We start from the raw sequence: 25,331 nt of genomic DNA, 5'->3' as shown, positions 1-25,331 counted from the left end.
TGCCAGGCAGCTCTCCAACCACTCATCTCCCAGCCTGTAGCTCTGCTTGGGGTTATTGCGCCCCAGGTGCAGGACCCGGTACTTGGCCTTGTTGAACTTCATTGAGTTGATCTCAGCCCATTGGTGCAGCCTATCCAGATCCTCCTGCAGAGCCTTCCTACCCTCAAGCAGATCGACACATGCACCTAGCTTTGTGTCACCTGCAAACTTACTGAGGGTGCACTCAATGCCCTCATCCAGATCATCGATGAAGATATTAAAGAGGACTGGCCCCAGCACCGAGCCCTGGGGGACACCATGAGTGACTGGCCTCCAACTGGACTTGACTCCATTTACCACGACTCTTTGGGCCTGGCTATCCAGCCAGTTTCTAACCCAATGAAGCGTGCGCCAGTCCAAGCCTCGAGCAGCCAGTTCCTTGAGGAGAATGCTGTGGGAAACGGTGTCAAAAGCCTTGCTGAAGTCAAGGTAGACCACATCCACAGCCTTTCCCTCATCCACCCAGTGCGTCACTTTGTCATAGAAGGAGATCAGATTCGTCAAGCAGGACCTGCCTTTCATAAACCCATGCTGACTGGGCCTGATAGCCTGCTTGCCCTGCAAGTGCTGCGTGATGACTCTCATGATGATCTGCTCCATGAGCTTCCCTGGCACTGATGTCAAAAAACTTCAAGCAGTTTGTGATTGCCCAGCTCTCCAGTCTGTCCAGATCTCTCTGCAAGGGCTTTCCACCTTCAGCAAAGTCCACAACTCCTCCCAGTTTAGGTTCATCAACAAATTTACTCAAGATACCTTTGAGTCCTACATCCAAATCATTTATGAAAACATTGAAAAGAACTGGCCCTAAAACGAAGCCCTGATTGAAATCTTAAGGACAAGGGCAGTTGACCTTGAGGTATCTCTTAGTTCCTCAAAGAATAATTCATCAGTGTCATCATCCTGGCCAGGTGGTCTGTAATAGACTCCCATGATGACATCCCCTTTATTTGTTTGTCCCTTAATCTTTACCCAGAGGCTCTCAGCTTTGCCTTCACCAATTGCAGACTCCATACAGTCCAGCCTCTCCTCCACATACAAAGCCACCCCACAGCCTTGCCTACCCTGCCTGTCCCTCCTGAGGAGCCTGTAAATGTCTTGCAACACACCAGTAACAGGACTCATCCCACCAGGTTTTTCTTATGATATTTAGCTCTGGGACTGGGCCAACACTTCTAGCTCCTCTAATTTATCCCTAATGCTGTGTGTATTGGTGTAGAAGCACTTCAAGTGCTCCTCATTGTACTTTAACACCTTGTGGAGCAGACCAAAGGACCTCACTAAGGCACAGTCCCTCTGATTTTGGCATGCCATCCCATAGTTTCTTACCAGCAGGCTTGGTTTATCCCTTTCCCCCTTTGACTCTAGTTCAAAGCCCTATCTATCAGCCCTGTTAACTCCAGGGCAAAAATCCTTTTCCCCTTCTGAGAGAGGTGCATCCCATCTGGTGCCAGCAGGCCTGGTGTTGTGTAGACCTTCCCGTGATCAACAAAATCAAAGTTCTGCCAGTTGCACCAGTCCTGACGCCACATATCGATGAGCCGAGTCTGCCTGTCAACACTGATCCCTCCTTTTGGAAGGACAGAGGCAAACATGACCTGTACCCCTGATTGTTTAACCAGTCATCCCAAAGCCCTAAAGTCCCTTTTGATTGCCCTTGGACTTCTCCTTGCTTCTCCAGACTTACAATTATGGAAAACTAAAGGATATTGCATTATCAAATTACCAGGAAAATGTCCAACTCTTTCAAATAACAGGCTAATTGTACTTTAAATAACAGAAAGTTAAATTAATTGCATTTGAAAATAGCTAGAACTGCTTAGATATGTACACATAGTTAATTATTATTTTAATTATGAAAAGTTGTGAATGCAAAGCAAAAATTTGGGATTTGGAAATCCTGGGTCTCATAGTGGATGGTAGGCCTGACTCTTCCTTTTCTTTTCTGGGACAGGTGCCCTCAGTAGGCGCATCCCTGGAGAAGATCCTTTTGAAATGAAGAGGTAATGAGTCATGAAGTCTCTGGATGTGATGGATGATGTGAAATGTATCATAGCAAGGAGATGAGTCTTGGAGGAGAATAAGGATGTGAAGCAACCAAATTTATCTTCCCTCTTGATCAGTCTTGACTATAAGGAGAGGAAATACATTTGTTATTTTTGCTTATAAAAAGAAGACATACTTGATGTGAGTTTGACACTGTTTTCCCCATGTGACTGCAATGGCATGAATAATAAAGTTCATTTTAACAATAGATACTTATTTTCTATATTATATAATTTGGATCATACAAAAATAAGTTTTTTATGATTCCGTGATAATGGTTAAACCCAGTTCGTACAGTAGCACTAAAGTATCTTTGCTGAGTTCATTTAATATAGTTTTTTTTTTTTCTTTTTTTTTTTCTTTTTTTCCTTTTTCTTCCAAATATTAATTTATTTCTGTCTTATAAAATAAGGGTAATACACTAGTAGCTTTGCTAATTTCCTGTAAAGATGTAATGAATTATATTTTCTTAAGCTAATATTCAGATTCTTTAATTTTTAATTATTATTTTTAATAAGGAATATAATGTCAGAGCAGTTTATTATCCAGGACAAAAGGATTGGTCACTTTACAAAGTAAAGTTATTTTCCAAAACATTCATGGCAGAACATGTTTATAAAATGGTGGGGGAAATGATTAAAAATAAATCAATCAAAAATATAAATAATTTTAATATATATATATTTTAACTGGCTTTTAATTCATTCAGGAAATTTTGTTCTTACATACTGAACTATCACTTGCTAATAAGCCACACATACATGTAAGTTCTCACTTGCCTTTTCATTGCTACATAAATTGCATAATTAAATTACAGAACTGTGTGTCTATGCCTAGTAGTTCTTCTAGTGTCTCAGAATACATCTCTGTACTTCATTCAGCTGCAGCTCCAGTTTTAAATATTTTAAATTATTAGTCTAGTTGTATTTAGTTTATTATTATTTATTCTTATTATTATTTATTTTTTTATTATTATTATTATTATTTAATTAATTGCTTTAAATTATTTCTGAAATCAATTATTTTCTTCTGAATTTATTTTTTCTTAGAGGACCTGATTTATTTACTGGGTATGAAAGCTTCCACTGAAAAATAAAAATAAAAACAAAAAGAAAAACAAAAAAAAAAAAGAAAAACCCCACAGTCAATCCAGAGAAGATTATGTGGATTACAGCTTTGCTCCTGGCAAATTTTACAAAATTTTCCAAGAAAGCCAAGGCCTATCTGAAGAAAGTTTAAGTTAAATGGCTAATTGTGAATATTATTCAAATTTAATGGTCACTGTGACAAAACTTCCCTGATAATCTTTATTAAATCATTCTTAGATTAAAATGATGGTATTCAAACATCTATACATCTGACATGAAGATATGTACTCTTAGTCTGAAAACAAAGATTTCACAATGCTAAGGAGATATTAAGCAGGAGGCAGCAGAAAGCATGGATGAGGACTGGATAAACTAAGCAGATAGAAGTGTGGTTGAAAAGGTCTTTACCTGATAGGCCTGGTAAATGCATTTACTTTTAGACTACAGTATAAACTAGTGTAGTCTCATGAAGCTTAAGGGAAGTGGAAAAACTGAGCTCTAAACTAAGATGGAAAATATATTAAAAACAAAGAGTAACCAACCAACCATGCAAAACAAAACAAAAGAAAACAAACAAACAAAACAACAACCAACCAACCAACTAACCAACCAACCAAAGCAGAGTTCTTGAGATAACCTTATATGTATACCAAGAGCTGAAAGAGTTTTGGTTTTGCTTACACATTCTCTATTTCTTCCTTCTCATCCCCATATGAATAATGAGCAGTCAGAGAAAGTATTTATTTTTATGTTCCAAAAGGTTGTCTTATAATAGCAGGTACACTTAACTCGCATTCATTTTTACCTGATGAAACACACATAAAATGAAACTTTGCTCTTGTTGCAGCCAGGGAGAATTTGAGCAGAGGTTGGAAATAAAGTCAAGGCCTCACCTTTCCTTAGAAGTAGTCAGACACTGCTGGTCCACAGATTTTAATCTAGTGAGCAGGTGAAATTACTCTCATTCACAACATCCAAAGCTATTAATGGCAGGAAAAGTCTGACCTCAGAGCATTTTTACATGAAAAAGCAGTTTGTAATAAAACTGTGTTGAAATAAATAAATGTGGTAGATATCATTTATGCATTGCATGCATCTACCTGTGTGAGCAAGTGGTTAGGTCAAAAACACGAGTGGCTGTGAAGAGATCTCATATCTACGGGTACCAGTCTGTGGGGAAACTGTGAGGCTTCCGGCTTATTTCTGCATGATATTTATGGCTTGGATTGCTACAAATAAGTTTCAGTTTTCGTCTGTTGTTTTTCATCTGTTGTTTGATACAACAACGTAAGACTACTTTACTGTATTTTGGCTCATCTTATCTGGAATGCTGATGTCCACAGATATGTTGCCATCATTTGCTGTCATCCAAAATTATTCCTGAAACATTTGAAATCTGACTTGCAAATGTCTCTGCACTTACCTCCTTGACCTGTTGTTCTGTTATCCGTTCATCCTTTCTGAGAATAACAAATCCTGTGTGAGCAGACAGACAAATATCTAACACCATTTTTTAATTTAGATCTTAGTTGTAAACTGTTGAATATATCAAAGGTAATAAAAACATATATTTTTCACATTTCACATATACATGATATAAAAGTAAAATCTGTTTCTTTTGTGGGCATCATTTTCCATTTCTTCTAGTGTTATTCCCTTAAGCAATCTGAGATGAACAGCTGCTATGTTACACAGTACAGATATTATGAGGATATACGAGGATATTACCTCAATCTTTATATTTTGTCAGAAGTATTTTATGAAACAAGTAGCTGTAGTTAAGGTCATAACACAAAAAAGAAAGTTGTTTAAGTGTGATCATTATTTAAAATCACTGTCCCCCCCCCAACACCTTGGGTTTCAGTTTATTCAGAAGTCCTTAGTACCCAAAGAGTCAGACTCACTGTTTGCATCTTTAAATTTATTCTCAGTAGAGCATTATTTTTAGTATTTTTTTTCACAATCTTTAACAGTTTCTCCTGTCATTTTGAAAACATTTTTTTTTCTGTGAGTCATCGTAATAAATTATTTCATCAAAGTTCTCTGTAAAAAATTAAAGATAGTATTACTTGTTTAACTAAAGTTGCTATAATAATACAATATTTAATATATTATTACAATTTACAGATATATATATATATATATATTTTTTTTTTTCTGTCAGGACCACTTAGCCCTCTTTTCAATGCTAAGAATCATAGGACATTCCATATAGTTAAAAAACACTGATGCCATTTTAGCCCATTTGAAATAAAATCCAGTCCTTAATTTTGAAGAAAGAAAAAAAAAAAAAAAGAAAACAAGGTTAAACACAGTTGATTAAACTTGCTTTTAACATGAGCTTTCTGTTCATACAGCTTGGGAATAACAAAAGAGTAGAATAATTTTAATTGCAAATCTGTTTACATAAGCCTGTAATTTGTAGCTGCATAGTTCAATATGATTTTTTAAAAGGCCAAAAATCTGTTTTTAAACAAACAAAAAAAAAATAAGTAAAACCAAGCAGCTTCTGTAGAACTACATAAATAAATTACCATTAAGGGCTAATTATTAAAAAATGCAATTACATCTTTTAAATTTAATTTTCATTTTTAGGAGTTAAAATATTTTCTTTTTTCTTTTCTTTTCTTTTCTTTTTTTTTTTTCTTTTTTTTTTTTTTTTTTAATATTTCTACTTATATTTATAATCCTGTGTAAGTTTTTGCATATTCAAACCCTGAATGAAGCTTGTTAGATTTAAGAAAAAGAAAGGTCTATTAAATCAAAGCTCAAAGCTTTGGCTCAACATGACTTTTGCATAGAGCTGCAGCTAATTGTTTGACTAACCACTTGGACAAACCTTTGGAACATTTCAATCTTTCAGCTGTTCACATGCTTAGTTATCTTATCCATGTGAGTTTATAAGTGTTCAAAGGGACTTTGGGCTTTCCAAAACCTCCTTGATGTCAGTGGGAAAACTTGCACTGAAATTGGCAGGCTTTATTCCATGGCATTAATCCTAGTTCCATCTAAATGAAAAACAAGAGTCCCAATGAGCTCAGTGGATCTGTGGACTAGTGATGGATAGAAAACTGGTGGGACAACAACATCGCTCTGTTAATGGAAAAAAAATAATATTCTGCACATATAGCAAATTTTAATTGTAAAAGAGCTTTGCACCTTTATCAAATGCATTTTTTTTTTTTTTTTCCAGAGAGCTTCTCTTCTAGTGCTAAAATATGTCCTATGTCAGACTAGTGACTCTGGTGCTCCATCAGAGAAACAAAAAGGTGGAGGGAGGGAAGTGATAAAGAAAAGACAATATTATTTCTTTGCTCTTACTGTCTTCTCCAAAACCTACAAGATCCTTTTCCCTTTGTTCACTGGCTTGAGATCTTCCAATGGATATAGTTGCTCTGCTTTCATTTCAGTAGTTTTCCTAGCAAGCTGATTAGTACCTGACAATAGTTAAGAACCAATACTACATAGGAGCCTGTAATATATTATCCAATAAGGTGCTAAGTGCTCATTACCATCAAATAAAATGATTAGAACTGAGTATACTTGGTTGAAATCCTGTATTCCCACTGCAAAATATAATCAATGATGTAAAAATTATGTAATGTTACTAGGTTATTGCATGCTTAATTTATAATCTGTCAAAATTCCTCAGAAGAGGAAAAATAAGAGTATCTCTCTCCCACATGAGTGAAGTAACCAGACCTTGCATATGTTTGCTGGACCAATTAATAGTTCATGAATTTGAGTCTACTGGAGAAACATCATAAATAAACAGATAAAATTATATTTTTTTTCTCTCTTCCTTTCATTAAAGGGTAACCAGATGATTAGAGCACTGATGTTCATCCAGGTGAAACTCATTCACTGCTTTTCAGCTGTCATGTTGTTATCATTTCATCCTCCATCTGTATGTTGTGCTAAAGAGTTGGTATAGAAGACCAAATACAGAAAAAGAAAACAAAACCCATAAACATCTCAGAAATGTGAATTCCTGTTGAAGATAGGTGCTTCCTTGATATTAGAGAACAGTCGTGCGAAGGCAGGACTAAAATAAAACTGTTCTAAGACCACTAGCTTAGGTGAGACATTTCTCAGTAGCTTCCCCTTCCTAAATTACCAACTCTTATTGTGTATCACACTTCTTCCAGCTTGCTTAATTTAGAAATTTAGATTCACTGGTTATAAGATACAAGAGTTTCATGCTGTGATGCTCAGTATTGTCTGACTAAAGAGATATTTAAATAAATCTTGCAGCAGTGTTTTAAGACATCATTTCTCTCTGCTACCTGCTTTATCCCCCTGACAAGAAAGTACCCTTTTTGTTTCTTCAGTTTTATGGTTACAGTCTCAACAGAAAGGTATGTATGCCTGTGTGACAAATGTCCCTGTTGGCAATCTTGTCTTCACAAGTGCTCCTCATTTTGCACTTGGGACATCATGTCTTCCCTTCTTCAAAACAATAAATCCTACTTCAAAACAATAAACCCTGGCAAAAGCACATGGATGGGCAGCAGGGAGCAGAACCATCTGAATTGCTGCAGTTCAACAGTGATTTGTTGTCAAATTGCTGTCCCTTCTGGTGAGCTAATTCTTGGTGAGAGAATAGTGAAAGGTTTTACTGGTGGTAAAATCTTCATCCTTACCTGGAGGGCTGGTTGCAAAGCCTGAATATTGTTTTAATCTTATTTCAATTGTCTGTGGAGTTCAACACACATTTCTCTCAAAGTACACTAGCAGATCCCCTGATCTTTTTTTATGGGGTCCTGGCAGAGATTGAAGATATGAGTAGGGAAAGTGCAGTCCCTCCAAAGTGCAAATTGAGTCACTGTGCGTTTGTCCCAGAAATGAATGTAGGAATGTAGTATTAGGAGAAAGAATCTAGAGGCTCAAATTGAAGCAAAATCATCACTTTGAATGGAGATGTCTGAACCATAGCCAAGGCCTCCTGTGCTACTGACACCCTGCTGGAGAACTTTTCACAAAAGTCAAGGTTTTGAATGAAAAGTTCAGAAGAATAATGACTAATATAGTAGGAGGCAGGATGATAGAATGAATAACCAAATATACCCCTTCCTCCCACATCCCCCCCATTTTTTTTTTTTTTATTTTCTTATTTCAAAATGTTTTTCTGTTGCTGGAATTCTACCTGGAAATTTGTAGTCTATGGTAGAATGCAGTAATTTTGCCCTATTTCTTTTACAGGTCTTATCCTTTGGTGTTTTTACTCTACAGTATGCTGTAGTACTCGTAATAATTATGGTGAAGATTTACTTGTGTGTACCTGTCTCTTAAAAGTGAACTATTTCTGTATAGATATACACCTACATATGTATCTTTTTTACATCTCTATTTTGAAGAAATATATTTTTCAAGTTGGCTCAAATCTTTTATTTATTTATTTAATTATTTTTATTTCCTCGCCCACAGTAGTTCCTCCTTTCTTGTGATCCCTACAGGGACAGATAGAGCTTGTTAACAATTGAAAAAAAATAATCTGGAAAATTTAGAAGTGTTCAGCACTTTTTCTCAGAGTTGTTGCAGAATATGTATTAAATATATATGCAAATTAAATCTTTCAGTTGAGATGATATGTGTTCTAGTCCTATTTGCCATCCAAAAATCTAATTTTTATGAAAACTATCATAGTCAGAGATGAACATATCATTTTTCCAAACTTTTCTAACATAATGCTGTTTCTTGAAAACTACTGTCAGACAACAGAATCTCTCTTTACCACAGAAAGGCTATTTAATTTCATCTCAGCACTGATAAGATTTCTGCTAGCTTGTCCTTTGTGCTCCTAGCAAAATTTTGAATCCCTCTTCCTCCAAACTAATAAAAATGTAGACAAAAATAATAAACCAGAACCATTCACAATATATCATGGCCAGTCTCTAGTCAAGACTAATTTTACTAAGGTTGAACCCAGCGATCCTTTGTTGGTGCGCTATGCCCGTAAGCAATTCCTGAGTAAAGACTATGGGACACCAAATGTAGACCTATATGCTACAGTGAACTTTTTGTAGTTGCATGCTTGTACCTGTAGCAAGGCCCACTGAAGCCAGCATAGTTGAGCCTAGCTCTAAGCCTGCCTGTGCAGAGCTCATTGCAGGGTCATAGTACTAATGAGACGTACAGTGAAAGCTGCTGTAAGGACCAGGCCCCCTCAGAGTTATCTTCCTTAGGCAGCTCTTCACCTAAGGAAGGAATTTCACAATCTTGAAATTTCCTAAGGTATATTGGTTTCACTTTCCTTTAAGCTACCTCTGCTTGGCAGATGAGATTTGTTTGTTCTTCGGGCAGTCACTTAAGACAGGTTTCACTCTAAGCTTGTTTGCATGTACATAAGCTGTCTTCAGCTCTTATGATGAGCAGATATCTTCTGTGCAGGGAGGCAACATCCACAAAAGGGACATTATCATAACAAACACAAAGAGAGCAGAAGACAATGTTCTTGTCCCTCACTTTTTAATAAAAGAGTATAACTATATAAGCTAAGAGTCACATGATGTACCAGATGAAACCTGCCAGCTCTGCTATTTGATATCCAGCTCTTGTTCTTTCTCTTTTAATAATTTAGAATAAGATTATTTTTAACGCTCAAGAAGGAATTTATTGAAAGCTTGTGTTTAGTTTGTATATATTGTTCCATATATTCTTTGGCAGCGGATGGCTTGGTTTCATCATTAATAGAAATAATACTTCATTCTAACTTCTTGTTTGTTTTTGTCATTAAATTATGGTGTGCAGAACCTCCTTCACCTGCCATATTTAATAATAATAATAATAAAAAAAAAAACAAAACCAAAAACCTGTCTCTTTAATGAAAGAAAAATATCAATATAATGCATTACCAAATGCAAATGCAATAAGGAATAACATAGCTCTGTTTATGTTATATGACATTTGGCTTAGAAGTATTAACATATTGCACAAAATCTGGATTCTCCCTATTGCAGAAGATAAGACAACAGAAGACATGGGAAATATCTCTTCTTCCATGTGATTGTAAAATATTTTTTTTTTTCCTCATCAGTAATTTGCAGAAATATTTTAGTATTACTTGCTTGTTAAGCCAGTTCTTTATCATGTATGTATTAGGCATACAGTACAAGGAGAAATGGAACAAGATGGCAGTTATAGCAGTGGCAAGATGCAAATTTATTCTGGCAAAAAAAGTAATATGTGCACAATATCGAGCATGCTTAAGTTTGTGCCAGGAAAACTATTACGAATGAGGAATGGATGGAATGAAATTTTGCATCATACATGATTACATGTTGCTTAACTTCATAGAAGAGTCCTGGTCTACTCCTGATATCCCAGATGCCACCAAGAGAAGCTGTATACCACACTGCTGGAGGCAACATATACCCCAACAGCAGTCATCTCTACAACATGACTCTTTGTTTTAAGAATTAAAGAAACAAACCTCAAAAAAGATGACAGAGAAAAATTACAGATCATTGAATTGCAGGCACTGACTCCAGGTGGGAAGGGGAGGAATTTACTTCATCTTTTGAGTAATAATTGAAAGTCTGCAATTGCTTCCTGTTTCTTTTTGCCCAACATTAATTTGGCTACTTTATTCATGTAATGATGTTGTCACTGTTTTTCCTCATATCTCTCATATTCTATGACACATGACTGAGTGTAGCCAAGCAGTCATATTTTTCACTGACACCACTTGAAAACATTTTAATAGAAAAATAAGGATGAAGGATGAAGAAGAGCAGGAGAGAGGAAAGTAAATGCCTTAAAAATATCTCTCTACATTAATTCACCATGAGGCAAAACAGAAATAATAACTCTTCTTCATGTGCCAATTCACTTGGGATGAATCCGACTTGCTAGTATATTGGTACAGTATAAAACCAGATGATAGTGATTAATGGTGTGAACAAAAATCTATGAGGAACATCACAGAAATGGATGTTGGATGGCCTTTGCACAGCAGAGGTAGATAAAGGTTATAACAAACTGTTTACTGACCATGTACACTTGAATTAAGAGGTCAGTTGAACAAGAGCTCACCTAGTAAGAGCTTTCTCAGTAGTGTGACTCAGCTGTTTTACAGTACTAGAGCACTGCCCAGTTATTGCTCCATCACTTTTCAATAATATCTCTATCCTTTCAAAAGTCTATATTCTACCATTAGTTAAGGCTTTTTCGTTTACATTTCTGCATTTTTCCCACTTTTTGCATCAATTCAATATAATTAATACATGTGTCTCTAACAGAAAATAAAATAACTGAAAAGCACCATGTTTTATTGAACAAAATATACCATATGGAAGGAAGGAAGAGGAGAAATTATAGAAACAAACCAGTGCTGAATAATTTTGCATTAGCTGGTGCTTTTTGTTGTTGTATTTGCACAGATCATTTTAGGCTCCTCAGTCTGGGTTATAGTACAACACTACTAGAACAAATACTTTTGCAAAATATTTGAGCTTTTGCAATTTAACGTGCATCTTGAACCGCTTAAGCAGCATGGTTATCATATCCTTTTTTTTTTTTTTTTTTTTTCCCTCCAGAATTTAACAGACCATAAAGTGTATACAAAAACACATATTATGCACCAGTGATTAAATGTTCTTACAACATTAATATTTATCAAGGGGTATTTCATAGCTAGAAAGTAGATAACTATATTTGATTTCCTAAGAGAACATTTCCTATAGTTTTCCTTCATCTCCCAGCTACACAGCAAACATCTCTAAAGTGCACTTCCCAAGTGTAGTTAGAGAATAGGAAGGAATGTATAGTTTTTAAAAACAGCCCTTATTAACTTTTCCTTCCATTGATTCTACTGTAAACTCTAAAAAGCCTTTTTAAAAAGCAAACTCTCATACACTCAGCAGGTGAAATGTTCCCACAAAAATAAGAATAAAAAAAAATTAAAAGCCACCCCAAACAATGAAAAAGCAGAAGATTACAATCTTTTCTCTTGACTACTCATATCCTAGTATATCTTTATGGTTTTATTGCACATTTATGAAAATGGTTGTCCTACATATATAAACCAAAATAGTTTATCTGTGCTAACACATTCTTGTGCACCCTTAATAACTAGAGTAACTTTCAACCACATGTAGATTTTAGAAAAACAATGGAATTAAAACCAAAAAGTACTATGTGTTGTAGATGCCGAAAGGCTTCTAGTGTAATTTTGTTGAGACAAAAATACTTGGATTTTGGAAGCTCTTTGCTCCCATTCCTTATGGAAAATTTCTGGTTATGTGACAGCAGGAAAACTCAAAATGTAATTCACAATGAATGCCAATCCTTCACCTCCAATATGAAGGCTTCCCAACTACTCAACTTGCTGAGCTTAACTGGTTATACGTAGCATGTCTAAAAGAGGCTGCTCCTGTTCAACTGACCCGTGAGAAAGGACTGGACTTCTTCAAAATGGGTATTGGAGCAACAGTTTGTTATATATTTTTTACATTTTTAACTGTCCGATCCCACCTTGAAAGGAGAGCACTTATTTGTTCAGCTAAAAGGAACCCCCTTCATGCTCCTTTTGGGTTTGCTCAGTCAACTGGTTTGTGCAACAGTGGCAGAGGCACACTGGAATTGTGTACCCGTTCATTGTGATTACACAAACAGAAGCAAGTGTATGTTGTCTGTAAGAGGAGATGGGGAGGGAAAAGGAGATGAATGGTTCCCATGGGTAAGAGGACAGTTAAGTTGTTTGTTTGTTTGTTTGTTTTTGTCCTTTTTTTTTTCTTTTTTCTTTCTTTCTTTCTTTCTTTCTTTCTCTCTTTTTTTTTTTTTTTTAAATTTTATTTTATTTCATTGCTCTTTTTGTGTTTTTTTTTTCTTTTTTTTTTTTTCTCTTTTTTTTTTTTTTTTAATTTTATTATTATTATTATTATTTTGTTGCTATGTCATGGAACCATAGCAGTCATTCCTCTAATAGAAACTGACAGGACATAAAAGACAGAACTATCAGATGAACACACACAATGACTAGAAATATATCGACAGAGAAAAGACTTAATTTAGCTTTGAGAAACCGTCCCAAAAATAAAATCCTGTATTAACAAGTGCAAAAAACAAACAGAAAAGAAACTCCAAACATTAAAACACAGTGTATAAAATGGTGTGAGAAATTTAAGTCACCATACAGCCTTTTAGTCAATAAAAAGCTGTGATCTTGTGTCCTTGTTGTTTGGGCAGTGGCCCATTCTTTTCTTTTTACCCAAATGGTCATTCAAGAAGAGATCTGAAGGTAAAGCACTCAGTCATTGCTATTTCTGACTGTAATCAATAGGGCCTCTTGAGTTTCTATGATATAAGATGAATCCATTTTTCTGTTGTTTTTATTCCTCATTGCTTGAATTATCTTCCAAAGTTGTTATGCCTCCAAAGCCCAGTCCCGTTGAGTTCTGTGCTGCTGAGACTGTAAGTACTGTATGTAAGAGAATTAATACAAGAACACACAGTTTAAGTCTGCTGTTACACAGTCTTGATGCTGATGAAACTGTGAGTGATGTCCTGTGACATATTGTTGAGCCACTTGTTTTTGTAGTCCCTTTGGATTGATGATCTGATAATAGTCCCCATCTGACATCACAGCATTCTGGTTCTGCATTGGTTGGATAGTTTTCATAGAGCCCTGTAGGGTAAACACAATGAAAAATAAGCATCAGACACACACACAAAAAAGATGTCAGAAGTTGGCAGGTCAAAGGAGCATTCGATAGCTTAGATACCTTAGCCTAAGCTATTGAATCCAGATATTTCAGTTAGCTTCAGTCTCTCAAAATCTACTCTCTTCAGCTTCTCAATCAAAAAGCTTGCCATTTTTAGTAATTAGGGATATGCATAGTTTAGGAAGCAACATCACATAATCACAGGAAGCAGTTTAGGAAGCAGCATCACATGATCACAGTTGAATGATCATTCAACAGTGAGCATGGTTGTAGGAAGAAATGAAGCTAAAAAACAGTCATTGAGTTCCTCAACAAAATATGACATTTGAATTCTTCCTTTTTGAGTGAATGAAGTAACAACTAATCAAAACAGACATTTTCACAAAAATTGAAAAGCTCTTGACATTATTGCTCCATCTGTGAGAACATACCAATAATATGGAATCAATTATGAAAAGGTAGACATAAGAAATATTGGTATACTGACAACACTGACAGTGTTGACTGTCAAACCACTACAGATCCAACAGTTTCAGAGGAATTTTCCAATCAGAGCTTTCTTACCCTTCCCCAGCTGAGTTCTTCTAGCGGGGAGGATCTCTTCAGTGTATCCCAGAGGTGAAAAAAAGCTTTTATTACAGTGCATTAATTGGATCTCCTGATATTTCTTACTGTAGAAGTAGGTAATTTCCGTCTTTGGAACTTTACTGAATTACTTAGCCTGATCTCATTACACATTTTTATAATGTTAGAGGAATTCTGTATTTTCCAAATGACACAACTGTCTTTTTGAAAATTGTCAATGTTGTATATATTACTGTAAAGGACAGTAGCAAAACCAGAGTGTTCTGTTTACTTCTCATATATCTTTAGTGATAAACTAAAAGAACCTAATTTAACCCATACAAGAATGTCCATTATAATGGACAAACAACTTTTCTCCATTTAAACTGATGTTGGAATAGATTTTGTAGTAGCTACTTACTCTCAGATGTTGTGAGGTTTTACTAAAAAATAACTTGTGCTGAAATTTTGGGATTAAGATTTTGAACGCAGTTACTTAACTGCTATAATTTATAAACTACTTTTTGTAACAAGAATTACATTTTGTATAAAGCATCACAACAATCACATTATTTAAAAAAAAAAAAAGCCTACAAGCTTAGGCATAATTTTCTTAGATCCATACTGCTTGAATTATGTGAATACCTTATAAAGAAAACCAGCACATCTTAAAATAAAACTGAACTCTTTCATTTCTACCTCCATAATATGGATCTTAAATTAGAAAAACAAACAAACAAACAAACAAACAATCAAAAGCATTAGGTATGCTGAGCATGTTAAAATGCAGATTAAACCTAGACTGGCAGTTTTATTCCATAACTGAATAATCCCCCAAAATGCCGTATATGAGTCCATATGAAGTTTATTTTATTTTGGCTTCGATTAAGTTTATGAAGACATAGGAATGAGAATAGTTCATTTGATGTCATATAAAGTCTGGGTTTACTCTGTAGGTGACCTGGTGTTCACCAGCACAGAAGAGCTCATTAAAAATATCAAGACTGGAGGAATCCTAGATTGCAGTGACCACTCCCCAGTCGAGTTTGTGATCTTGAGGGAGATGGGTCTGGCTAAGAGCAGTCAGGACCCTGAAATTTAGCAAAATGAATTTCCAGCTGTTCAAAGAATTAGTGGATGAGATCCCATGGCATACTGTCCTTAGGGACAGAGGATCTGATCTGGAACTGGCAACTCTTTAAGGATATTTTTCTTAGAGCAGAGGAGCTCTCTATTCCCATAAGTATCAAATCAAGCAGAGAAAGTAGGAAACCAGCATGGCTTAAAAAGGAACAGCTGGTCAAACTTAGGCAAAAGAAGGAAACGTACAGATAGTGGAAGCAGTGTCATGTGTCCTGGGAGGAGTGCAGAAATGCTGTCCAGATGTGCAGGGATGGCATCAGGAAAGCCAAGGCACTGTCAGAACTAAATTTGGTGAGGGATGCAAAGAATGACAAGAACAGGTTCTACAAGTACATTGGCAACAAAAGAAAGACTAAGGAGAGCTTACCACCTCTGACAAATGAAGATGGAGAACTGGTAACAACAGACATGGAGAAGGCAGAGGTACTTAACAACTACTTTGCCTTGGTCTTCACTGGCGGTTAGGTTTCCCACATCTCTCGTGTCCCCAGACCCCTATGTGGGTGCTGGAAGAGCAGAGTCCCTCCTACAGTAAAAAGCAAGTTTGGAATTTTCTGACACAACTTAACAGCTACAGATCTATGAGGCCTGATGACATGGATCCCAGGGTCCTGAGGGAATTGGCTGATGTAGTTGCCAAGCCACTCTTCACCATATTTGAAAAATCATGGCAGTCAGGCAAAGTCCCTGGTGACTGGAAAAAAGGAAACATCGCTCCCACTTTAAAAAAGGGTAGAAAGAAAGATCTGGCAAACTACAGAGCAGTGAGCCTCACCTCTGTGCCTGATAACATCATGTAATGGATCCTCCTGGAGGAAAAGCTAAGGTACATGCAAGACACGGAGGTGATCCAAGACAGCCAGCATGGTTTCACCAAGGGTAAATCCTGACCAATCTGGTGGCCTTCTTTGAGGGAATGACTGCATCAGTTAATGAGCAAAGATCGACAGATATCATCTCCTTGGAATTCTTTAAGGCTTTATCATGGTCCCACATGACATTCTAATCTTTAAATTTGAAAGACACGGATTTGAAGGGTGGACCATCCAGTGGGACTTTCCAGTGGATAAGGAATTGGCTTGATGGCTGCACCCAGAGAGTAGTGCTCAAAAGTTCTATGTCCAGATGGATGCTGTGGTGACAAGTGAAGTCCCTCAGGGGTCTGTCTTGGGACCAGTGCTTTTCAGTATCTTAATCAGTGACATAGATGATGGGATTGAGTGCACCCTCAGCAAGTTTGCAGATGAAACCAAACTGAGTGGTGCAGTTGATACCAAAGGAAGAGGAGATACTGTTCAAAGGGACCTGGACAGGCTGGAGTGGGATCATGTGAACCTAATGATGTTCAACAAGTCCAAATGCATTTGGGCCAGGACAATCCTGGACAGGAGTACAGACTGGGAGAAGAACTCATTGAGAGCAGCCTTGCAGAGAAAGACTTGGGGGTTCTGGTGGATGAAAGGCTCAACATGAGCCAGCAGTGTGTGCTTACAGCCCATAACGCCAATTGCAGCCTGGTCTGCATCAACAAAAGGGTAACCAGCAGGTCAAGAAAGGTGATTGTTCCCCTTTGCTCTGTCTTTGTGAGGCTCCACCAGGAGTATTGCATTCAGATTTGGGGCCCCCAGGACAAGAAGAATGTGGACCTGTTGGAGCAAGTCCAGAGGGGAACCACAAAGATGATCAGAGGGCTGGAGCACCTATGAAGAAAGGCCGGGAGAGCTGGAGATGTTCAGCCTGGAGAAGAGAAAGCTCTGGGGTGACCTCATTGCAGCCTTTCAGTACTTAAAGGAAGCTTTAAAAAAGAATGGAGAGGGACTCTTGACTCAAGTAGATCGTGATAGGACAAGGAGAATGGTCTTAAACTAAAAGAAAATTAGATTAAATATTGGGAGGAAATTATTTGCTCAGAAAATGGTAAGGCACTGGAACAGGTTGCCCAGAGAGGTTGTGGATGCCCCATTCCTGGAGGTGTCCAGGTTGGAAAGGGCCTTGGTCAGCCTGATTGACTGGGTGGCATGCCTGCCCATGGCAGGGGGATTGGAACTAGTTGATCTTTAAGGTCTCTTCTAACCTGAACCATTCTATGATTTTATGAATCTTTGATTCTGTGATTCCCTGATTCTAAGATTCTATAAAATAATGCTATTTTTTTCCACAAATTTGCAGTCAGACACACAAAACAGGTTACCAGATCTCAAAAATGATTAATTTTATTATTAGCAAAACAATTGTTTCATGTTCTTAAAGAAATTATCTTATAATTTGGAATTTGTCATCATTTATTGCAAATATCATAAAGCAATCTTATTGCTAGTGTCATATTTTCTGAGACCCATCTTTTGTTTTTTTGTGTGCACAAGTTTGTTAACGTGGTAATGTACTGGATGTAGCTTGCAAAGTAAGTCATAATGTGATCTGTTATGTTACTGCAGTAGCTCAAACTATTAGCAGTAATTGAAGAGACAGAGGATGCTTAATGCTTTGATCCCACTGAGGCTTGCTAACTGTTCCAACTGTATTTCCTGCCTTTCTTTTTACAGGAAAATTCAGACTTCCTTTGATATCAAAGATTATATATACAAGTTGACAATCAAAAAATATTTAAATAGTTCTTCTGCACTTACTGAATTACAAATAAATTGAAGGCAACTCCACAGTCAAAACTGCATACAACTTGTTCCTTAATGTAAAATTAAATTTCCTCTTTATTTCAATTCAGCAATTGTATTTAGGCTTTGACTTTACAGTTACATATTTAATAATCAATTAACTGTAGAACCACTGTTCATGACAGTCGCTGAACATTTAGATAAATTCAGTCAGAGCTTTGGCACTGAAATAAAAAAGCTTCACTATTGTGCTACTCCACATAGTCTATTGTAGCTATTGTATCTATGTTGGTCTCTTAGAACTAACCACTCACTCTGCTTAGTGAGAAGGTTACAAACATCAGTCTTACCAGAAACCCTGGAAAACTGGTAATTTTAACCTTGGAAGGTTACAGAAAAAAAGACCATTTTGTTCTTTTATGTGGATACAGAATTCATGAAAAGAAATTTAAAAGACACCTTTATCCAACAAACCACCAAGACTCACCTTCTCCTCTTCTGCCTTTGTAGTTCAATTTGCAGGCATCATTCCTCTGTATTACTTGAATATTTGGTAATTATATTTCTGAGGTTTACCTTTCATTACTGGCTCAAAGCTTGCTTTAATTTTCACTTAACATTCTCAGCTCTGTATCTCCATTCCCCAAGTTTTCCCTGCACTTTCCTATATTCCACTAGCAGAAACCTTAGTCCATACATATCTTGGATTTTTCTTTATTTTGGTATCAGAGCATCTTCCATACAGACATACTGTCACTCATGAAGGTCATATAAAAGCAATCTCTTTGCTTTGTAACAAGATACTTTTACTCATGTACATATAATTTTAATGATCAGCATGCAGTTATATCTGTAGGAAGTGTGTGTTACTAATTTTGATGCAAGACTTAAGGCTACTCATTTGGCTGAGATTATGTTAATGGAGACATAACTATAGACAAATCCTACGTATCCTGCTCAGATGAATCATACTGAAAGAAAAAGGAATGACAGCATAAGCATCATTCATTTTGTGCTGAAACAGCTTTGGTGGAAAAAAAGGAAAGTTCAAGCATGTTCTTATACTGGAATTGAAGTCAAAAAGACTATATCTATATAAGCATGGTTTGTTATGCTAGATCACCAGCTAACTCAGAGAATGCTGTGGTTTCTGCATGAGTACTTGCATTTCTTTAGCACAGCAACCAGCATGTAGATTTACATGTAGATTTCTGTTTTATTTTGAAAGATATACCAAGCTGGTGCCTGAAGAAAAGAACATGAGCTAGAAGAATAAATCAGAGAGGTGGATGCAGTTCACCAGAAGTTTTAAATGCTCCAATTTGCACAAAGTAAACAGCGCCTGCCAAGAAGAATCCAGCCAGCAGTGACATCATTGCATCAAAGAATTCCAACATACTGCATGACATTTCTCCTTCTGAGGAATTATTTCTGAGATTTCAATATTAGCATTTTCCAACTACAAAAGGAAAGAGAACTCATTAGACATTTTTGACTAGATTTAATTGCTTGCTTAGATCTGATCTGGAAGCTAGATCGCTTTGATCTTATCCAGATGGTCCTCTCAATTTCCAAATTTCTGTGTCTGTGACACATTATGATGCTTCTGTTCAGATATATATTTAAAAACCCTTCATGTTATAAAAAGCAATACATTTAAATGTAAAGCATAGCTTAAAGATAAGTAAGTTATACTTTAGTCAAACAGAATATAAACCCGTCCTCTTTTAGTTTAAATCCATTACTCCTTGTCCTGTTACTACACTCCTGATAAAATGTCCCTCTCCAGCTTTCCTGTAGAACCCCTTTAGGTACTGGAAGACTGCTATAAGGTCTCTCCAGAACCTTCTTTTCTGCAGGCTGAACAACCCCAACTCCATCAGCCTGTCTTTACAGAAGAGGTGTTCCAGCACTCTGACCATCCTCTTGGTTCTCCCATGGACTCACTCTACTAGGTCCATGTCCTTCTTGTGGTGGGGGCTCAGAGATGAATACATCACTCCAGGCGGTGTCTCATGAGAACAGAACAGAGCGGGAGAATCACCTCCCTTAACCTGATGACCATGCTTGTCTGGATGCAGCCCATGATATGGTTGGCTTTGTGGGCTGCAGGTGCACATTGTTGGCTCATGTTGAGCTTCTCATCACCCAACACCCCCAGGTCCTTCTCCTCAGAGCTGTTCTCAATTCATTCTTCACCCAGCCTGGATTTGTGCTTGGGATTGCCCTGGCCCAGGTGCAGGACCTTGCATATGGCCTTATTGAACTTCATGAGGTTCACACAGGCCCAGTTCTCAAGCTTGTTTGTGTCCCTTTGGATAGCATCCCTTCCCTCCACCATGTCAACCACATCACTCACTTGGTGTCATTGGTAAACCTGCTGACGGTGCACTGCATCCCACTGTCCATGTCACCGACAAAGATGTTAAACAGCACCTGTCCTAGTACCAACCCATGAGGAATTCCACTTGTTACTGATCTCCACTTGGACATTGAGCCATTGACTGCAACTTTTTGAGTGCAACCATCCAGCCAATTCCTGACCCACTGAGGTGTCCATACTTCAAATCTTCATCTTTCCAATTTAGAGACAAGTATATGCAGGGCAGTGTCAAAAGCTTTGCACAGGTCCAGTCTGATGATGTCAGTTGCTCTTCTCCTATCCAACAGTGCTGTAACCACATTGTAGAAGGCCATCAGATTTGTCAGGCACAGTTCATTCTTAATAAAGCCTTGTTGGCTGTCAGCAATCACTTTTTTCCATGTGCCTTAGTATGGTTTCCAGGAGGATCTACTCTTTCTGGGCACAGAGGTGAGACCCACTGGCCTGTAGTTCTCTAAGCCTTATTTTTTTCCCTTTTAAAAATGGGCTTGATGTTTTCCCTCTTCCCGAACTGCCACGACTGCTCAAATATGATGGACAGTGGCTTAGCAACTTCACCAAAGAATTCCCTCAAGACCCATCGATGCATCTTATTAGGTCTCATGGACTTTTGTATCTCCAGGTTCCTTAGATGTTTTCATAGCTGCCCTTCCCCTACAGTAGGCTGTTCTTCACTCCCCCAGTCTCTGCTTTTGCCTTCTGGTGCTTGGTCTGAAGCTCTTGCTGGTGAAGACTGAAGCAAAATAGTTATAGAGTAACTAAACCTTCTCCATATCCCAGGTAACTAGGTCTCCCATTTCCTTCTGGAGAGGGACCACAATTTCCCAAGTTTTCCTTTCATCACTGATGTACCTATAGAAGCCTTTCTTGCCCTTGATGTCCCTGGAAAAATTTAATTCAATTAGGCTTTAGTTTTCCAACCTGATCCCTGGCTGCTCTGCAAATTTCTCTGTATTCTTCTCAGGCTCTCTATCCTTGCTTCTGCCCTCTGTAGGTCTCCTTTCTCTGTCTGAGTTTAGCCAGGAACTCCTTGTTCATCCATGCAGGTCTCCTGGATTTTTTTTTCTGGCTTCCTCTTTGTTGGGCTTTATCACTCCTGAGCTTGGAGGAGATGATCCTTGAATATTAACCAGCTTTCTTTACCTTCAGGGCTTTATCCCATAGTGCCTACATCCTTCTATTCCAACACTCCAGTCATGGGAGCCATCCCACCACATCTCCGTAATGCCAATGAGGTCATAGCCCTGCAGGTGCACATACATCTTTAACTCCTTTTGTTGATTTCCCACGCTACATGAGTCAGCATAGAGACACTTAAGTTGTGCCCCTGATGAAACTGAGTTACTGGCAGGCATGGCTGGACTTCCTTTCTGCTGCTCTTCAGGTGCTTTCCTGCTGACTCTCCTCCAGACTTTGAGTACCTATCACTGACTCTGGTGTCAAACTGGGAGGAGCGGGACGGACTGAAGTTCCCCTCCCCTGGCAACACTAGTTTAAAGCCCTCATCACTAGCTTGGCAATTCTATGACTGAAGATGCTGTTCTGATTCTCTGATAGGTGGACCCCATCAGTCTCCAGTAGACCAGGTTGGAGTTGGACTCAATGATACTTATGGGTCCCTTCCAACTTGGTATATTCTATGGTTCTATGATTCTCCATACGGGAGAACATTCACACCATGCCTTCTAAGCAACTAAAATGTTATTCAGAACACACAAAATTAGCAGTCTAAATTAATATGGACTTAATGGAAAGATGATGGAGCAGCTCATCCTGGAGGTCATCTCCAAGCATGTGGAAGATAAGAAGGTGATCAGGAACAGTCAGCATGGATTCACCAAGGGGAAATCATGCTTAACCAATCTGATAGCCTTCTATGATGGGATGACTAGCTGGATGGATAAGAGGAGGGGGGTTGAAGTGGTCTACCTTGACTTCAGCAAGGTTTTTGATACTATCTCCCATAACATCCTCATAAGCAAGCTCAGGAAGTGTGGCCTAGATGAGTGGATAGTGAAGTGGATTGATAATTGGCTGGATGGAAGGCCTCACAATGTTGTGCTCAGCAGCACTGAGTCTAGTTGGAGGCCTGTAGCTAGGGGTGTCCCCCAGGGGTCAGTACTGGATTCAGTATTATTGAACTTATTCATCAATGACCTGGATGATGAAACAGAGGGCACCCTCAGCAAGTTTGCTGATGACACAAAGCTGGAAGGAGTGGCTGATACCCCAGAGGACTGTGCTTCCATTCAGAGGGACCTTGACAGGCTGGAGAGATGGGCTGAGAGGAACCTTGTGAAGTTCAACAAGGGTAAGTGCAGGGTCCTGCAGCTTGGGAGGAATAACCCCAAGCACAAGTACAGGCTGAGGGCTGATCTGCTGGACAAGGTCAAAGGAGGTGATACTCTCCCTCTACTCAGCCTTGGTGAGGACACATCTGGAGTATTGTATCTAATTCTGGGATCCTCAGTAGAAGAGGGACATGGGACTACTGGAGTGAGCCCAGAGGAAGGCTGCTAAAATGATTAGTGGACTGGAGCACCTGTTGTATGAGGACAGGCTGAGAGCTGGGCCTATTTAGCTTGGACAACAGAAGACTGAGGAGAGATCTCATCAATGAATATCTGAAGGAAGGGTGTCAAGAGGATGGAACCAGACTATTTTCAGTTGTGACCAGTGACAGGACAAGAAACAATGTGCACAAGCGGAAGCACAGAAAATTCTATCTGTATATTAGAGATTACGTCTTTACTGTAAGGGTGACAGAGCACTGGAACGGGTTGCCCAGAGAGGTTGTGGAATCTCCTTCTCTGGAGATATTCAAAACCCGCCTGGATGCCATTCTGCACAATGTGCTCTAGGTGATTCTGCTTGGCAGGGAGTTGGACTGGATGATCTTCACAGGCCCCTTCCAACCTCAGCCATTCTATGAATCTGTGAAAAATTAGAGTGATTGAAAGCACATCATTTATATGTCCCCTCCCTCTTCTGACCCCTTTCTTTCTTCTTCTGCATTAAAAAGAGTTCTGTTCTGGACAGTAAACAAGACAAAATTAATTCTTCTCCTGGTGACAATAGACCTGTTCCGATGTCACTGTTCTTAGGAAATATTAGAGGGTGGCACACTGGTGTTGGAAGAAACTAATGCAACAAATCTCTGCCATATTGCTACTTACCATATTCCCATCCTGTCCATAAAGGAACTTAAGTGCTCCATGAAATCCTGTTACATTTATTATACAGTAAGAAGTGTGAGGATGTGGCTGGTATTTTCTGCCTGGTGTTTTCTACCGGGTGATGGTCCAGTAGACCATCAAACCATGCCACAAAGCACAGAGAGACCATAAGTCTTGGTCAAGACAAAGAAAGCCCTTAGCAACATAGATCTATTTTGTCATGATAAAGTGCTCCAGACTTATCACATAGATGACGGTTTCGGGACTGTTTGCCCTGAAGCTAGGGTAGGGTATGTCTGTATTACCAAGTAGTTTTGGGCAAGAGAAGATGCATATAATGAATAAGCTGGTGTTGAGTATTTTGTGTCGACACTGAATGCACCAGAAAGCTTTTTACCTCACTGTAACTCTAGTGGATTCTGAAGTTCAAATGCCCATTAGTAGCACGAAGTGTGAAAGTTATGGTGCTGTAGCGTGACTCCTAGTTTAATTTAATACAAAGGAACCCAGTTTACATCCTCGAAGATGCCTCCTCATTTCAAGCAAGACAGAAAGGAGTATAAACAACAGATTTGCTTCAAAAGTGCACTCCTGAATTACATTGCTAATGTGGATGCAGCTGCAGTGCTGGTGTTGACAGCACATTGTGGATGCTTGGGGAAGGGCCTCGTAGATGGAGGAGGTAATATGCTCTCTCTCTGGACATCTCTATTAGTAATTTGGTGGAGATTGATATCTCAGTTTTCCTGTGTTGGGGAAACTGCAGGCTTGAAAGGATGATGTTTGCTGTAAAGAAAACATTTATGGCCTCTGCGTGCTTTCCCTGTCTCCAATGGGAGACGGCATCAAACCAGACAGAAACAATTCTTGGGCTAGACCAGTCCCCAGGCCATCTGCTGGACTGCACTGTCATGAAAGGTATAGGAAAAGCAGGAGTTGTGAAGTATTACTACGGTGTTCTGTACCTAGAGTCATACATTTTTCGACTTTTTTTTTTTTCACACAAAGAGCATGTGTGAAAGAAATCTTCTGCATCTTCCATTTGCACTTAGAAAAAAGAAAAGATGACTACATATATGAAGGAAAAGATAGACAAGAAAACAGTCGGACTGTTTTCTTTCATACCAGTGACAACACACTGGTTTCATAGGAGTCAAAATTAAAAACTTGACCCAAAACTTTGCATAGGGTTCATTCATTGTCTGTTACGTGTTCATATATTTGCCTAAACACTACTGCCATTTCCCTTAAACAAGATTCTCTTTTGCATTAGCAAAAATTCTAGATGCCAGAGCTGCACAAAGAAACATTACATGAAACCACTAAAATTTTTAATCTTATGGATATAAACTCCAAAGATCTAAGATGAGAACAAATATATTTAATTGCAATGTATATGAAAAACTGTATGACATAACACTGCCTAATGGAAAGACTGATTTCTTTACTCTTATTTACTAGAAAAAAAGTAGGGGGTGGGGATGGGGACAAGGCAAGGACACGAATGGTTTTCTCATGGAAATGGTTTTCTAACCCCATGTTTCTATAATCAGAACCACATCGTGTTTCTGATTGTTTTGATTACTCTTCTTCTCCTTCTTTTGCACTTCAGCTATTCT

General features: G+C 38.1%; 1 protein-coding gene across 1 annotated transcript in view; it reads right to left on the bottom strand.

Annotated features, from left to right (window-relative positions):
- Positions 1-5,634: 5,634 nt before the first annotated feature.
- The window catches only part of NALF1 (NALCN channel auxiliary factor 1), a 502,064-nt gene continuing 482,367 nt past the window's right edge, over positions 5,635-25,331 (bottom strand). The window contains exon 3 of the mRNA XM_038173412.2: positions 5,635-13,797. Coding sequence (XP_038029340.2) covers positions 13,502-13,797 — 296 coding nt within the window. The 3' untranslated portion in view covers positions 5,635-13,501. The remainder of the gene's footprint in view (positions 13,798-25,331) is intronic.

The sequence above is a fragment of the Anas platyrhynchos genome, chromosome 1 (assembly GCF_047663525.1).
Source record: "Anas platyrhynchos isolate ZD024472 breed Pekin duck chromosome 1, IASCAAS_PekinDuck_T2T, whole genome shotgun sequence".
In the NCBI taxonomy this organism is placed as follows: Eukaryota; Metazoa; Chordata; class Aves; order Anseriformes; family Anatidae; genus Anas; species Anas platyrhynchos.
Note: the sequence above shows the minus strand (reverse complement) of the source record. Positions and strands in the feature narration are given on the sequence as shown.